At 41.1% G+C, this 13,476-nt stretch overlaps 1 protein-coding gene across 2 annotated transcripts in view; it reads right to left on the bottom strand.

Annotated features, from left to right (window-relative positions):
* Positions 1 to 7,944, bottom strand: part of LOC129145744 (putative ankyrin repeat domain-containing protein 19) — a 40,031-nt gene extending 32,087 nt beyond the window's left edge. For both annotated transcript variants that reach the window (XR_008551740.1, XM_054694868.1), the window contains exon 1: positions 7,534 to 7,944. Coding sequence is in view for 1 of the 2 variants with exons in the window: in XM_054694868.1 (XP_054550843.1) it covers positions 7,534 to 7,769 (236 nt within the window). In the remaining variant the exon portion in view is untranslated. The remainder of the gene's footprint in view (positions 1 to 7,533) is intronic.
* Between the last annotated feature and the right edge of the window lie 5,532 nt (positions 7,945 to 13,476).

Below are 13,476 nucleotides of genomic sequence, written 5' to 3'. Positions count from 1 at the left end.
TCATAGCAGATATCAAAAGAATAATCAGAAACTACTATGAGCAGTTATAAAAAAAACAAGTTCAACAATCTAGAAGAGATGGACAAATTCCTACAACTCTACAACCACCCAAGGTTAGATAAAGAAGAAATAGAACACCTAAACAGACCAATTACATGCAGCGAAATTGAAATGGTAATCAAAAATCTCCCCAAAAACAAAAGCCCAGGACCTGATGGATTTACAAATGAATTCTACCAAACATTCAGAGACGAATTAGTGCCTATCCTTCACAAACTCTTCCAAAAAATTAAGAAGGAAGGGATAATACCAAACGCGTTCTATGAAGCCAACATTACACTAATACCAAAACCGAACAAGGACAACACAAAAAAAGAAAACTAAAGGCCAATCTCTCTAATGAACAAGGATGCAAAAATCCTCAATAAAATTTTAGCTATCAGAATCCAACAATGCATCCATAAGATTATTGACCACGACCAAGTAAGATTCATTCCAAGGACACAAGGATGGTTCAGCATCGAAAATCAATCAATGCCATCCAACACATCAACAAAAAGAAATATAAAAACCATATGATAATATCAATAGATGCTGAGAAAGCTTTCGACAAAGTACAACATCCATTCATGATAAAACCCTTGAAATTCTTGGGATACAAGGAACATACCTCAACATCATAAAGGCCATATACAACAAGCCAACAGCCAATATCATTCTCAATGGTGAAAAGCTGAAAGCATTTCCATTAAGGTATGGAACAAGACAAGGATATCCACTCTCACCACTGCTTTTCAATATAATACTGGAAGTCCTAGCCAGAGCAATAAGACAAGTGAAAGAGATACAAGGAATCCAAATAGGAGAAGAAGAAGTTAAACTATCACTATTTGCAGATGATATGATAATATACATAGAGAACCCCAAAAACTCCACAGAATAACTAATTCAAGTAATCAATCAGTTTAGTAAAGTGGCAGGATACAAAATCAACATGCAAAAATCAGCAGCCTTCCTATACACAAACATAAATATGAAGAAGAAGAAATCAAAAAAAAATATCAATTTTATTATTGAAACAAAAAAAATCAAATACTTAGGAATAAATCCAACAAAGGAGGTAAAGGACCTATACAAAGAAAACTATAAAACACTGTTAAAAGAAATAGACGAAGACACAAAGAAATGGAAAGACATGCCCTGCTCATGGATTGGAAGAATTAATATTATCAAAATGGCCATCCTACCAAAAGCAATATACAGATTCAATGTTATTCCAATCAAAATTTCAATGTCATTCTTCAAAGAAATAGAACAATTATTGATGAAATTCATACGGAATCACCAAAAACCCCGAATAGCTAAAGCTCTTCTGAAAAAAAAAAATAAATAAAAAAAAGGGAATGGAGGCATCACATTCCCAGACTTCAAACTATACTACAAAGCCATAATCATCAAAACTGCATGGTATTGGAACAAGATCAGATACACAGACCAATGGAACTGAACAGAAAACCCAGAAATAAACCCATAGATTTATGGTCAACTAATCTTTGACAAAGGCGCAAAGAATATGCACTGGAGCAAAGAAAATTTGTTCAATAAATGGTGCTGGGAAAACTGGGTTGCTACATGCAAAAGAATGAAGCTTGACCACTACCTCACACTATACACAAAAACCTACTCAAACCAATTTAAAATGGATTAAAGAACTAGACATAAGACCTGAAACCATAAAATACATAGAAGAAAATATAGGCGAAATACTACATGACATGCACATCAAAGACATCTTTACAGACACCACCCAAAGCAGCGATAGTGAAGGTAAAGATAAAGAGCTGGGACAACATCAAATTAAAGAGCTTCTGCACAGCAAAAGAGACAATAACCAAAACAAAGCAAAACCCCACAGACTTGGAGAACATTTTTGCACACAACACTTATGATAAAGGACTCATCACAAAAATCTACAAAGAGCTGAGGAAACTCAACAAAAAAAAGAAAATAATCCAGTCAAAAAATGGGCAGAATAGCTAAAAAGAAACTTCTCTGAAGAAGAAACGCAAATAACCAACAGGCACATGAAAAAATGTTCCATACCAATTGTAATGAGGAAAATGCAAATCAAAACTACAATGAGATACCATCTTACACCAGTGAGAATAGCACATATTAAAAAAACTAGCAACAACCAATGTTGGTGAGGATGTGGAGAAAAAGGAACACTCCCACACTGCTGGTGGGAATGCAAACTGGTCCAAACACTATGGAGAACTGCGTGGAGATTTCTTGACCTACTAAACATAGAGCTTCCACGTGATCCAGCAATTCCACTCCTAGGTATTTACCCAAATGACACAGAAACAGTAATTCCATAGGGCACCTGCAAGCCTACGTTTATAGCAGCACTATTTATAATAGCTAAGCTATGGAAACAACCCAAATGCCCAAAAATAGATGATTGGATCAATATGATGTGGTACTTATACACAATGGAATATTACTCAGCAATCAAAAATGATAAACACATGCAGTTTACAGCAACATGGATGGAGCTAGAAGGTATCATGCTCAGTGAAATAAGTCAGAAAGAAAAAGAAAAATACTGGATGGTCTCACTCAAAGCAGGAATTTAGAAAACCTAAAAAGAGCCACTGCAGCACGAGTTTGATCCCTGGCCTGCCAGGGTGCTACTCACATGGTACACCAGGAAAAAGACTAATCAATACAAAGTAAAAAAAAAAAAATCAAAATCAACAAGCAACTATAAACCAGAGACAAACTCGGGGCGTGGGGGGGGGGTAAGGAGGGGTGGGGAAAGGAAGGACTAGAGTCAAAATAAGGGATGGGGTGCAATTGTATGGTGAATATAACCAAAATGAAAATGCATACATTGTACAATGATGAAAAAAGATGTAAGAATTATATAAAATACAATATTTAAATTTAAAAAAAAAAGAACTCCGTAGTGCCAGGAAGGCCCAGAGCTGGTTCTTTATGACCCACACAGCCCAGTAGAGGAGGAGTCCTGGAGCCCACAGTGGCTTTCTCTGGCTTTTATTGAGCTTTTACATGTAGTGCAGCAACCAAGTACATGGCAGGAGGGGGGTCCCGGTGGGTGGGTGGGGCTCTGAGCCCCGGGGGAATCTTCACTCTACTGGGCTCTCTGGCACTCTGTCTCCTGTTCTCTCTCCTCTTCTCTCTCCTGCCTCTGCTTCTCTTGGCCAATATCTAAATACTGCAGCCATGGCCCACAGAACTAAACAATACAACTGAATATAATCACAATGTAACAAAATGCAGGTGACCATCATCAGGCATGCAATCCTAATGAAGGGAGGGCTGAAAAGCCTGAAAATCATTTACCACACAAAGTCATAAAGTCAAAACCAACAGAGGAATGAATAAGAAGAAAAGAATAAGGCAAGGAAAAAAATCATTAAAATACCAAAAAATGGCAAATCCAGACTCTAATATATCAGTATTTACTTTAATTGTAAATGGACTAAACTCATCAATAAGAAGACACAGAGTCGCTGGCTGTATTAAAACATAAAATCCAACCTTCTGCTATCTTCAGGAAACACATTTAACTACAAAAGATGAACACAGACTGAAAGTAAATGTTTCAAAAACAATCCTAAAAGCAAATGGACCAAGAAAGATGGCAAGAACAGCTATCCTACTATTAGATGAAATAGACTTCAGGCTAAAAAAGGTAAAAAAATTACACAAAGACGGTCCTCCCTGGTGGCACTAGGGCTTAAGACACAAACTATGAAGCTATTCGCAGCCACTGCAGCACGAGTTTGATCCCTGTGCTACTCACATGGCACAGCAGACCTCTCCTGACTCGCCTGCTGCTACCCTCTGCAGTGTATTTCTTTCTTTTTTTTTAAATTTAATTTTTACAGCTTTTTTTATTTAATATAATTCTTACATCTTTTTTCATCTTTGCACAATGTATGCATTTTCATTTTGATTATATTCCCCATACAAATGCACCTCCCCCCTTATTTTGACTGTATTCCTTTCTTTCTTTCTCTGCCCGACAACCCCCCCACCCCCACCCCCACAGTGTGTCTCTGGTTTATAATTGTTTGTTGATTTTGATTTTTACTTTGTATTGATTAGTCTATTTCCTGGTTTCTTATTAAGGTTATCTAAATTCCTGCTATGAGTGAGACCATCTGGTATTTTTCTACAGTGTATTTCTGTGTCCTGTTACTCCTCTGTCTCTGGTGAATCCTCTTACCCCTCCCACCACACCTCAGTTCTTGTTTGCATGAATAAATAAATCTTTTCTTTTTTAAAAAAGAGAGAAATGTGGACACTACATTATGATTATAGGGGCAGTACATCATTCATCAACACATACTCACCAATGGAGGAGCACCCAAATATATGAAAATAATTATTAGCTCTGAAAACAGATATTACAGAAAATAGATCTATAGTAGGAGAACCCAACACCCCACTCATACCAATGGGCAAATAAATGAGACAAAAAATAAACAAAGACACTAGAGTCCTAATAAATACCTAGACTTCATTGGCTTAACAGACATCTAAAGGTCACTGCACCTAAAAAATCCCAGTACAGGGCCTCCCCGGTGGCGCAGCGGTTGAGCGCTGGGTTGGGAAGCTGCCCGCGGCCTCTGCTGCGCCGGTTTGATCCCCGGCTGCTCCCCGGCCACCGGAGGAGGGTCCCGCATGGCATGCAGACCTCTCCTGCCGCCCGCGGCTCCCCTCAGCAGTGTACTTCGGTCCTTCTGCCTGCTCTGCTCCCTGCTCTGGCTCTGGTGAGTTCTCTCACCCTCCCGCGCTTCTGACTGTACCCAGTGCTTGTACAAATAAATAAATAAATAAATAAATAATAAATCTTAAAAAAAAAAAAAATCCCAGTACATATTTTTCTCAAGTGCACAAGGATCTTTCCTGAGAATCAATCACTTATTGGGCCACAATACAAACATCAACAGATACATGGAAATCAAAATAATTCCAAATATCTTCTCTGATCATAAAGGCATCAACTAGAAATAAATGATGAAAAGAAAGCAAGGAAGCCACCCAACTTTGTGAAGGTTGAATCCACACTACTAGAAGGTCATAGGATTAAATAAGAGATCAAAGAAAAAATTACAAAGTACTTTGAGTTGAATGGCAATGAGGATCTCACTATTCAGAATGTATGGGACGCAGCAAAAGCACTCAAAAAAGGAAAGTATATAGCAATACAGGCTCACATCAAGAAATAAAAAAAAAACTGAAAGAAACAACCTATTCTCCCATCTCAAAGATTTAGAAAAAGAAAAACAACAACAAAAAAAGCCCAAAACCAGTAGAAGAGTGGAATAAAAAAAAAAAAAAAAAACCTCAGGCAGAAATAAAAGAAATACAAATGAAAAAGACAGTCCAAAATATCAAAGAAACCAAAAACAGGCCCTTTGAAAAAATAAACAAAATAGACAAACCTTTAGCCAGGCTCACAAAGGAAAAAAGGGAGGAATCCCAAATAAATAGGATCACAAATAAAAGAAGATAAATGATAAAATAATAGACATGGTAGAGCGCCAGACAATAACCAGAGATTATTATGAACAGTTATACACAAAAAAGTTTGACAACCTGGAAGATATGGACAAATTCTTAGAATCATACATCAGCCAAAGCTGGAGAAAGAAGAAATAGGAAACCTAAACAAACCAATTACAAACAATGAAACTGAAACAATAATCAAAACACTCCCCAAAAACAAGAGCCCGGGACCAGAGGGATTCACAAAAGAGTTCCACAAAATGCTCAAAGATTAACTGATCCTATCCAACAAAATTCCACAGCTAACATCATTCTCAATGGTGAAAAGCTGAAAGCCTCTCCTTTAAGACCTGGAACAAGACAAGGATGTCCACTCTCACCACTGCTCTTCAACATAACACTGGAAGACAAACTCATGCCATTTTGCAGCAACATGGATGGAGCTAAAAGGGACGGTGCTCAGTGAAATTAGTCAGAAGGAAAAAGAAAAATATCAGATGGTTTCATTTAAAGCAGGTATATGGGAAAACTAAAGAAGGGGGTCAGGGGGAAAAAAGACAAAAGTAGCAGACAAACTATAAGTCAGAGACCTACGGAGGGGAGGGAGAGGGATCAAACGGGAGCAAGAGAACAAGAGACTATGGTGACAGTTCACGTGTGATTGGTGGTGGAAATTTATGGGGATTACATCTGAGAGGAGAAATCAAATATCATATAAAAATGAGCAACAAAGTAAAATATATACCTGTATATATGCGTATGTATATAATTTAATTAAAAATCCTTGACAGGGCCCCAGTGAGGGCACACAGGAGCAGCCCAGGGATCAGCTATCTCAAGGCAGGCCGAGCATCAGCAGAGCAAGCAGGGGAGCCAGGCACAAGAAAGAGGCTGCACCTTCCCATGAGCCCAAGGAAATTGTGTTACAAAATCCATCCCATGAGCACCTGCTAGCTGGTTAATATTCTAAGAAGTGCTGAGGAAAAATAGCCAAGGATGTTTTAGAATGAAGATGATGGGTGTGTAAGAGAACCACAGCTTTTAAGATGGGGTACTTACCAGCAAATCGCCTCTTAGAAAAGGGGAGAGCAAGTGAAACTCTAAACAACAAGTGCCACCGCTGCTCATCCTCACAAACTGTGTGGATGGAAAAGGTTATTTCATTCCAATTTACTTCAGTCCCTTTTCCGACCTGGGACCCTAATTATTTCCACCGCTATCCTTTGGCCACTGACTGATATGTCCAAAAGCTACTCTGTGTCATTTCAAATGACATTTTAGTCTCATTCTTGTTGTTTTAAAAACTATTCTCTGCAATACGAAGATATGTTTTTCTCTGAGATAGAGGAAATAAAGGACATCAGTGTAGCTCAACATTTCAAGATCTTATACTTTGATTTGGTTTGCAAAACTGATGAATCTAGCAACAGTTGCCATTTTGAGAAACAGAGTCTTCCTCTTCAAGAAACCAGAGCCATCTTCCCCCTTCAAAGTTTCCTTCTCAGGTTCCTCAGAAAGAACATGTGTGAGGAGGTGGCAACTGATATAAAATGGGCGTTGGGGTATTTCTGAACAACTGTCAGCCTAGGAGTTGATCTACTAGGGAATCTATCATCTCCTACACTTTTCTGCAGTACATAACGTGAGGACACAAGAGTGTGTCCATGCGCAGGAAAATGCTCTACATACTCCATTTTGATTCTTTTCTCATTACTGACCTGAGTTACATCATTTCACGCTTATCGAAACGCCCACCACAGGGCTAATTTGGCGTGAGCTCCAAAGCGGCCACCCTCTGTTTCTGCTGCACACCAAGTTAGCTGGGAGCTTGATGCTCCAGTACCAGGGGCCGCGACCCCTTGCCAGCAAAGAGGGCTCAGTGCTCACTCTCAGTGACAAGAGGCCAGGGCTCCCCCAGGATGATCCCAGAAAGGTTGTGTCTCCCAGGACCTCCCTCCTTCTCCCTGCTGGCCTCCAAGTGCCTGGTACCTGCGTTGCGCGTCCACCTTATTCAAGGTACGTTTACGCCGCATAAGAAGCTCCTCCACTTCATAGACATCGCCTTTGAGAGCAGCTCTGTGGATCTTCTTGAGATCTTTTTCTTTGATTTTGCCATACCCAGGTCTGCTTCTCTTAATATTAGGGTCGACAACAGGGCTAACAACGGGAGTACTCTTCAGTGAGGGGGGGTTGACCAGGGGAGACCAACCATAAGCATTCCACATGGCAAAACCCAGGACGTTGGAGAGGCCTCTGCTCCCCCGACCCCTGCACTTTTGTTGCCTCTACCACCCAACAATGGCACTTAGGAAAGAATCGCCAACCAGTCAAGCACTGCTAGAGGAGCCAGGAAGGTCACCACAGCCAAGTTCCCGCAGAGCTGGGGAACTTTCAGTTGGAAGAACCAACTGTTGCCAAGCAACACCAGTAAACAGCAGTGCACATCAGGAGCAGGCACATGACCAGTGCCATGGTGATAGAGTGTAGGTATAACACGGAAGCCTATGCTTCTAACACAACAGAAGACACCCAAGCACACACATGCAGACAGACACACACACACACCATGGCACTGGGCTCATACTGCAATAAAATCACCATGGGTGGTCTTCTCCACTCCTGCTCCAGCATGTACCTTTAAAGGACCCAACAGGCGTAGGTCCCTGTTGGCATCCAGTGCTATCCATGGTAGGAAGGAGGCTATGGGTAGCTGGGATGGGAAGCAGTGGGGCCCCGGAAGTCATACATATGGGAGCAGGACCCAAGTACTATATGGACAGAATGGAGGTAGCATTGCAGTGGATGTACAGAAGAGTGGGTGTGGATCTTGGGCCAACCTAAGCTCAAAGCAAATCTGCGGGCACAAACAGATGCTGCGAGAAACCTCCATGGTCTGTCATCACCCTGGGAACACAAGGGCAGTCATATAGCATCAAAAACAATGACTTTGGACCTGAATGAAGCCCTGCTAAATACTATTGAGAGGGAGGGTGCTTCTCAACTGATGGGATAGACATCTCTCTTGTCAAAGGAGCCAATGAAACCAACATGGGATTCAAAATGAATCTGTTTGATCAGAGCTCCTTTGGTTACTAATCACATTTCAGCTTGGACCAGTGCCAAAGAGGCGGATGTTGTTCAATTCAGAAGCCCAAGTTCATTATCGGTCAAGATGGACACACTTGTACAGTTTCAGTTTTGAAACAGCCAGCTTGAGAGGGAAAACATCCAGCATCAGATTGAAAATGGACCAACTGACGAGAGCTCAACTTACACCCACCATGTGGGATGGGTGCCTCCCCACCCTTGGCGCCTTGTGCTCTTTATGAAGCCCAACCTCAGTCCAGGTCAGGCTGCACACACTGGGGAAATTCAACTGACATTGGTCACATAACTGGGATGGTAAACTGCCCAGTCTTATTGGAGCGCCCATGGAGCGCCATTCAGGTTTGAATGGCAGGCATCCTGAAGAGCATATAAGTCAGGTTCCAGCCAGTTTCCAGTCAGTCACACTCACCCAGACACTCTCCCGTGGAGACCTTTGTAGAGCTGCAACATTAGTCCCTGTCCTCCTGCTCCACTACTTCACTGACCTGACTTCTCACTCTGCATCCAGCATCAATGCTGAATGACACCACTGGCCCTAAGCTGGGCATCCCTAAAAGGGCAGGAATGGGAGAGGATATTGGCACACCATACATCAGACAGGGGACTGCTATCAAAGATCCACAAAGAACTCATATAAATCTGAAAACAAAACAAAACAAATAACTTCTTCAAAAATATAGGCAGAAGAACTAAACAGACAATTCTTCAAAGACAAGCAGACTGTAGACAGACATATGAATTAATGTTACAATCACTTATTTTCAGGGAAATACAAATCAAAACCACAATGACATACCGGTTCACACCAGTGAGAAGGACCCACATAGCGAAGATCAGGCATAAAAATTTAAAAACTAAGTACTGCCTAGATTGTGAGGAAAAGGAACCCACCTATGCCACTGGTGAGAACACAAACTGGTTCAACCTATATGGAAAGCAGCATGGAGGTATCTCAAAACATTAAAAATATTATCTGCCTTTCAACCCAGTAATTCCACTCCTAGGCATCTACCTCCAAAATCCAAATATATTCATTCAAAAGGAAACTTGCATTCCACTGTTTACTGCGGCACTAATTACTATAAGCTAAATTATGGAGAAAAACCTACATGGCCCCAAACAGATGAATCTATCAAACAATGTGCTGTATATATACACAAAGGAATAGTACCCAGTGATCGAAGAAGATAAACTCATGCCATTAGCGTCAACAGGGATGGAAGGGATAATGCTAAGTGAAAAAAGTCAGAAGGAGAAAAATAAATACTGAACGGTGTAACTATTTTGTGGGATACAGAGTAACTAAACTAAAAGTCAGATAACGACAATCTTAAAAACTATTTAAAGCTGAGTAAAGAACTACAGCAGCCAGAAAGTGGAGAGGCTGGGGAAAGAACAAAGTGGGAAGGGAGCACAATGGACTATGGTAGTGGACGCCGAGTGATGGGGTAGTGGGCGCGCTATGCTGGTAATATGTGATGGGGTATCCAAATTAACTTGATTAAAAATAAATAAATTTAAAACATTTAAAAAACTCCATGTAGCTGATTTTCATTCATCAACTGTATTCCTGGCATCATCAACACTCCTATTACGCTATGATTTTCTTCCAACACTCTGAGTAGAATACAGTTAATAGAATACTCTGAGTAGATTCTCATGGACTTAAGTGAGATCCCTGGCCAGGGATAGAACTCATGCTGTAGTAGCTAGTGATAGCTTGATAGTGTTGAGACTTTAACCCCTGTGACACCAAAGAAGCCCGAAAATAAAGGTTTAAATGATATTAACAAGTACATATAAATGTTATCTAAGTTTCCTATTCATCTTAGGGCTAGCTATGTGTTTCTGAGGGGATGACATGTGGATGACTTTCACATTCCCTAACTTTTAAAATGAACAAGTGTTACTGCTATTAAGAAGAAACTATAATAATAACACAAATAAGAACAGTTCATAGTCTTCACCGCAATGTATACCTGACCAAAAAAAAAAAAAAAAAAAACAAATATTGGTTGATAGCCTGGCACATATATTTTAAAGAATTTGTGACAATGCCTTCTGAATTATTATGAATGGACTCTTCCTATGGCTCCAATGTCATGGAAATTCACTAATAATAGTGTAAGACTAGAATGGGAAAGGATAAAATCAAGATCTTTCTTTTAGGAAGATCAACTTCCTGGTGGGAAGAGAAATCTCAGTAAACTACCTTGCACTCATACTTATTGGACAAGAAAGAGTCTCTTGATGGAAAGACATGGAAGAAGTGAGCTGAACTATGTAATGAGATTTTCATGACAAAGAAAACTTGAGTTAAACATCAAATGTGTAATAAAAAGATGAAGTCATTCCCCACATCAGTCACTGTTTTCAAAAAGTTTGCTTTCCACTGGGGTTTCTCATTTCTAACTTTCATCTTCCCTTCATATTTCAGCAAGGTCTTTACCTCTTCTGTTCTTCAATTGTAGTTAAGAATGGAAATAGTGACTCTGGTATATAGCTGCTTGTTGATTTTGATTTCTACTTTGTGTTGATTAGTCTTTTTCCTGGTCCCTTATTTAGGTTTTCTAAATTCCTGCTATGAGTGAGACCATCCAGTATTTTCCTTTTTCTTTCTGACTTATTTCACTGAGCATGATCCCTTCTAGGTCCATCCATGTTGCTGCAAACTGCATATGTTTATCCTTTTTGACTGCTGAGTAATATTTCATTGTGTATATGTACCACATCTTCTTGATCCAGTCATCCATTTTTGGGCATTTGGGTTGTTTCCATACTGGGGGAGTAGGGAGGAAGGGGCGGGAAAGGAAGGACTAGAGTCAAAATAAGGGGGAGTGCAATTGTATGGGGAATATAACCAAAATGAAAATGCATACAAGGTTCAAAGATGAAAAAAGATGTAAAAATTATACAAAATAAAATAAAAATAACAAAAAAAATTGAACTAGGGATTTCTGTTTTTTAAAGAGTCATTTATTTATGCATACAAGAGCTATGGTATAGGCCATAGGTGTAGGAAAAAAAAGAAAAAGCAAAAAAGAGTGGAAATAGTGAAAGGGATCAACATGGTGGCGGGGAACACTATGAGTAAGTCCTCCCATGAAACAAAACGTTAATAGGGAGGAAAAGGGGCAGGTCCCTGCAAAAACCAGGACACAGAAGATAAACTGGTGAGTCTGACAAACAACCCTAAGAGGAAAATTGCCATAAAAGAGGACGAAAAGAGAGGAAGCTCAGAACCCTGCTTCCCTCCCCCACCCATAACACTGGTACACTCTAACCAACAGAAAGAAAAAAACAAGAACAAACTATACATCTAGTGGGAATGTGAATGGAAAGGAACCATTGCAGGCACCACACACCGCAAATGGGAACTGTGGAGAACCGTGTGGGAACTGCCATGGAGGTGAGCAAATGGCTCTGGGCGCCATTAGAGGAAAACAAGGACTCTTCTGATAGACCTGCAAATAGCCCAGGGCCAGTCGATAAGCTTGTGCGGAAAAGCGATGCCCTCGAAAAGCATATGTGGATTGCAGCAGCCCAGGTCTCCCGTGCCTGCGAAATAGGTTTTGGGGGGAGATGCATGGGAGCCCTCACTGAGGAGAATGTCCGCAGTGAGTAATCAGAAACCAGGCGCCTGGACATGGCATCAAGGTGCAAAAGGCACCCTTTCTGTGGACACTGAACTGGGCTACAGCCCGTGAACTGTATCCGAGAGCTTCGGAACTGAGACCCGGGCATGACATTCGGGGTGTGGGATCCCCACGACAGTGGGGCCAAGGAACACAGCACCCCACACCATTGAGGTGCTCCACACTACCCCCACTCTGTTCCCCCAGACCCACGTGAGGAAAAAAACAGTTCTGGAAGGTCACTAGGAAAGATCTCTAGCGACCAGAACAAAATTACCAACATCCTGATAGTTGGAAACAAGGCATCCCAAAAACACCCTCAGGCTCTGAGCGAGGGTGGGCCACGCAAATGGGGGTGAGGAGGGAAATAAGGCATGGAGCAAGACCCCATTCTGGAACTGAAGCCAGGTACAGGATGGGGGGCGTGGGATGAGCCATAGCAGCGGGCACTGCACAGGGCACCCAGCATTTTGGATCTGATAGCCCTGGAACTAGACCTAGATGCAGAATTCAGGGTATGGGATCCATACAGCTGCAGGTACAGCACCAGGTCAAAAAGTGGAAGGCACAGCACCCAGCATGAGCAATAGGCCCTGTGTGGAGGTGCTCCACTCTGTTTCTCAGAGAACCACTGGGAAAGAGCACAGGTCAGCAAGTACGGGTCTTTGGCACCACCTCGTGACCAGAACAAAATCAGTTAGCTGTTTGGAACTGAGTAAATACAGAGGAAGGGAACTGTAAGGGACAGTGCCGAGCAACTGAGCATCATCACCCTGGTGGAGTTTTGGCCTACCAGTGCTGGTCTCAGTCAGGGAAACAGTTTCTGACACCCCTAAAGGAGCACTCCAAAGAGATGCCCGCCAACGCCAGTGGCACAACATCCCAATGTATAGAACTAATTAGAGCAACACCAGGGAGAAGAAAAAATATAAAAGCAAAGCCCGCAGGAGAAGGGCACCACAAGCAGAAATACAGTTACCAGAGCTTAACAATGACATGCAAGAACTTCTTGGCCTATCAGAGATTTATTTAATGATCATCATGATTAAAAGCAGAAAGAAAACGACAAGGAAAAAAAATGATTTGAGACAAATGATCAGTAAACTGAAGAATGAAACTGAGAACTTAAGAAAGGAAAAGAAAAAGAAATGCAGGAGATTAAAAGATTACTAGAGGAGATAAAGAACTC

The sequence above is a fragment of the Talpa occidentalis genome, unplaced genomic scaffold (genome assembly GCF_014898055.3).
Source record: "Talpa occidentalis isolate TD23 unplaced genomic scaffold, MPIMG_talOcc4v2.1 talOcc4.14, whole genome shotgun sequence".
Lineage (NCBI taxonomy): Eukaryota > Metazoa > Chordata > Mammalia > Eulipotyphla > Talpidae > Talpa > Talpa occidentalis.
Note: the sequence above shows the minus strand (reverse complement) of the source record. Positions and strands in the feature narration are given on the sequence as shown.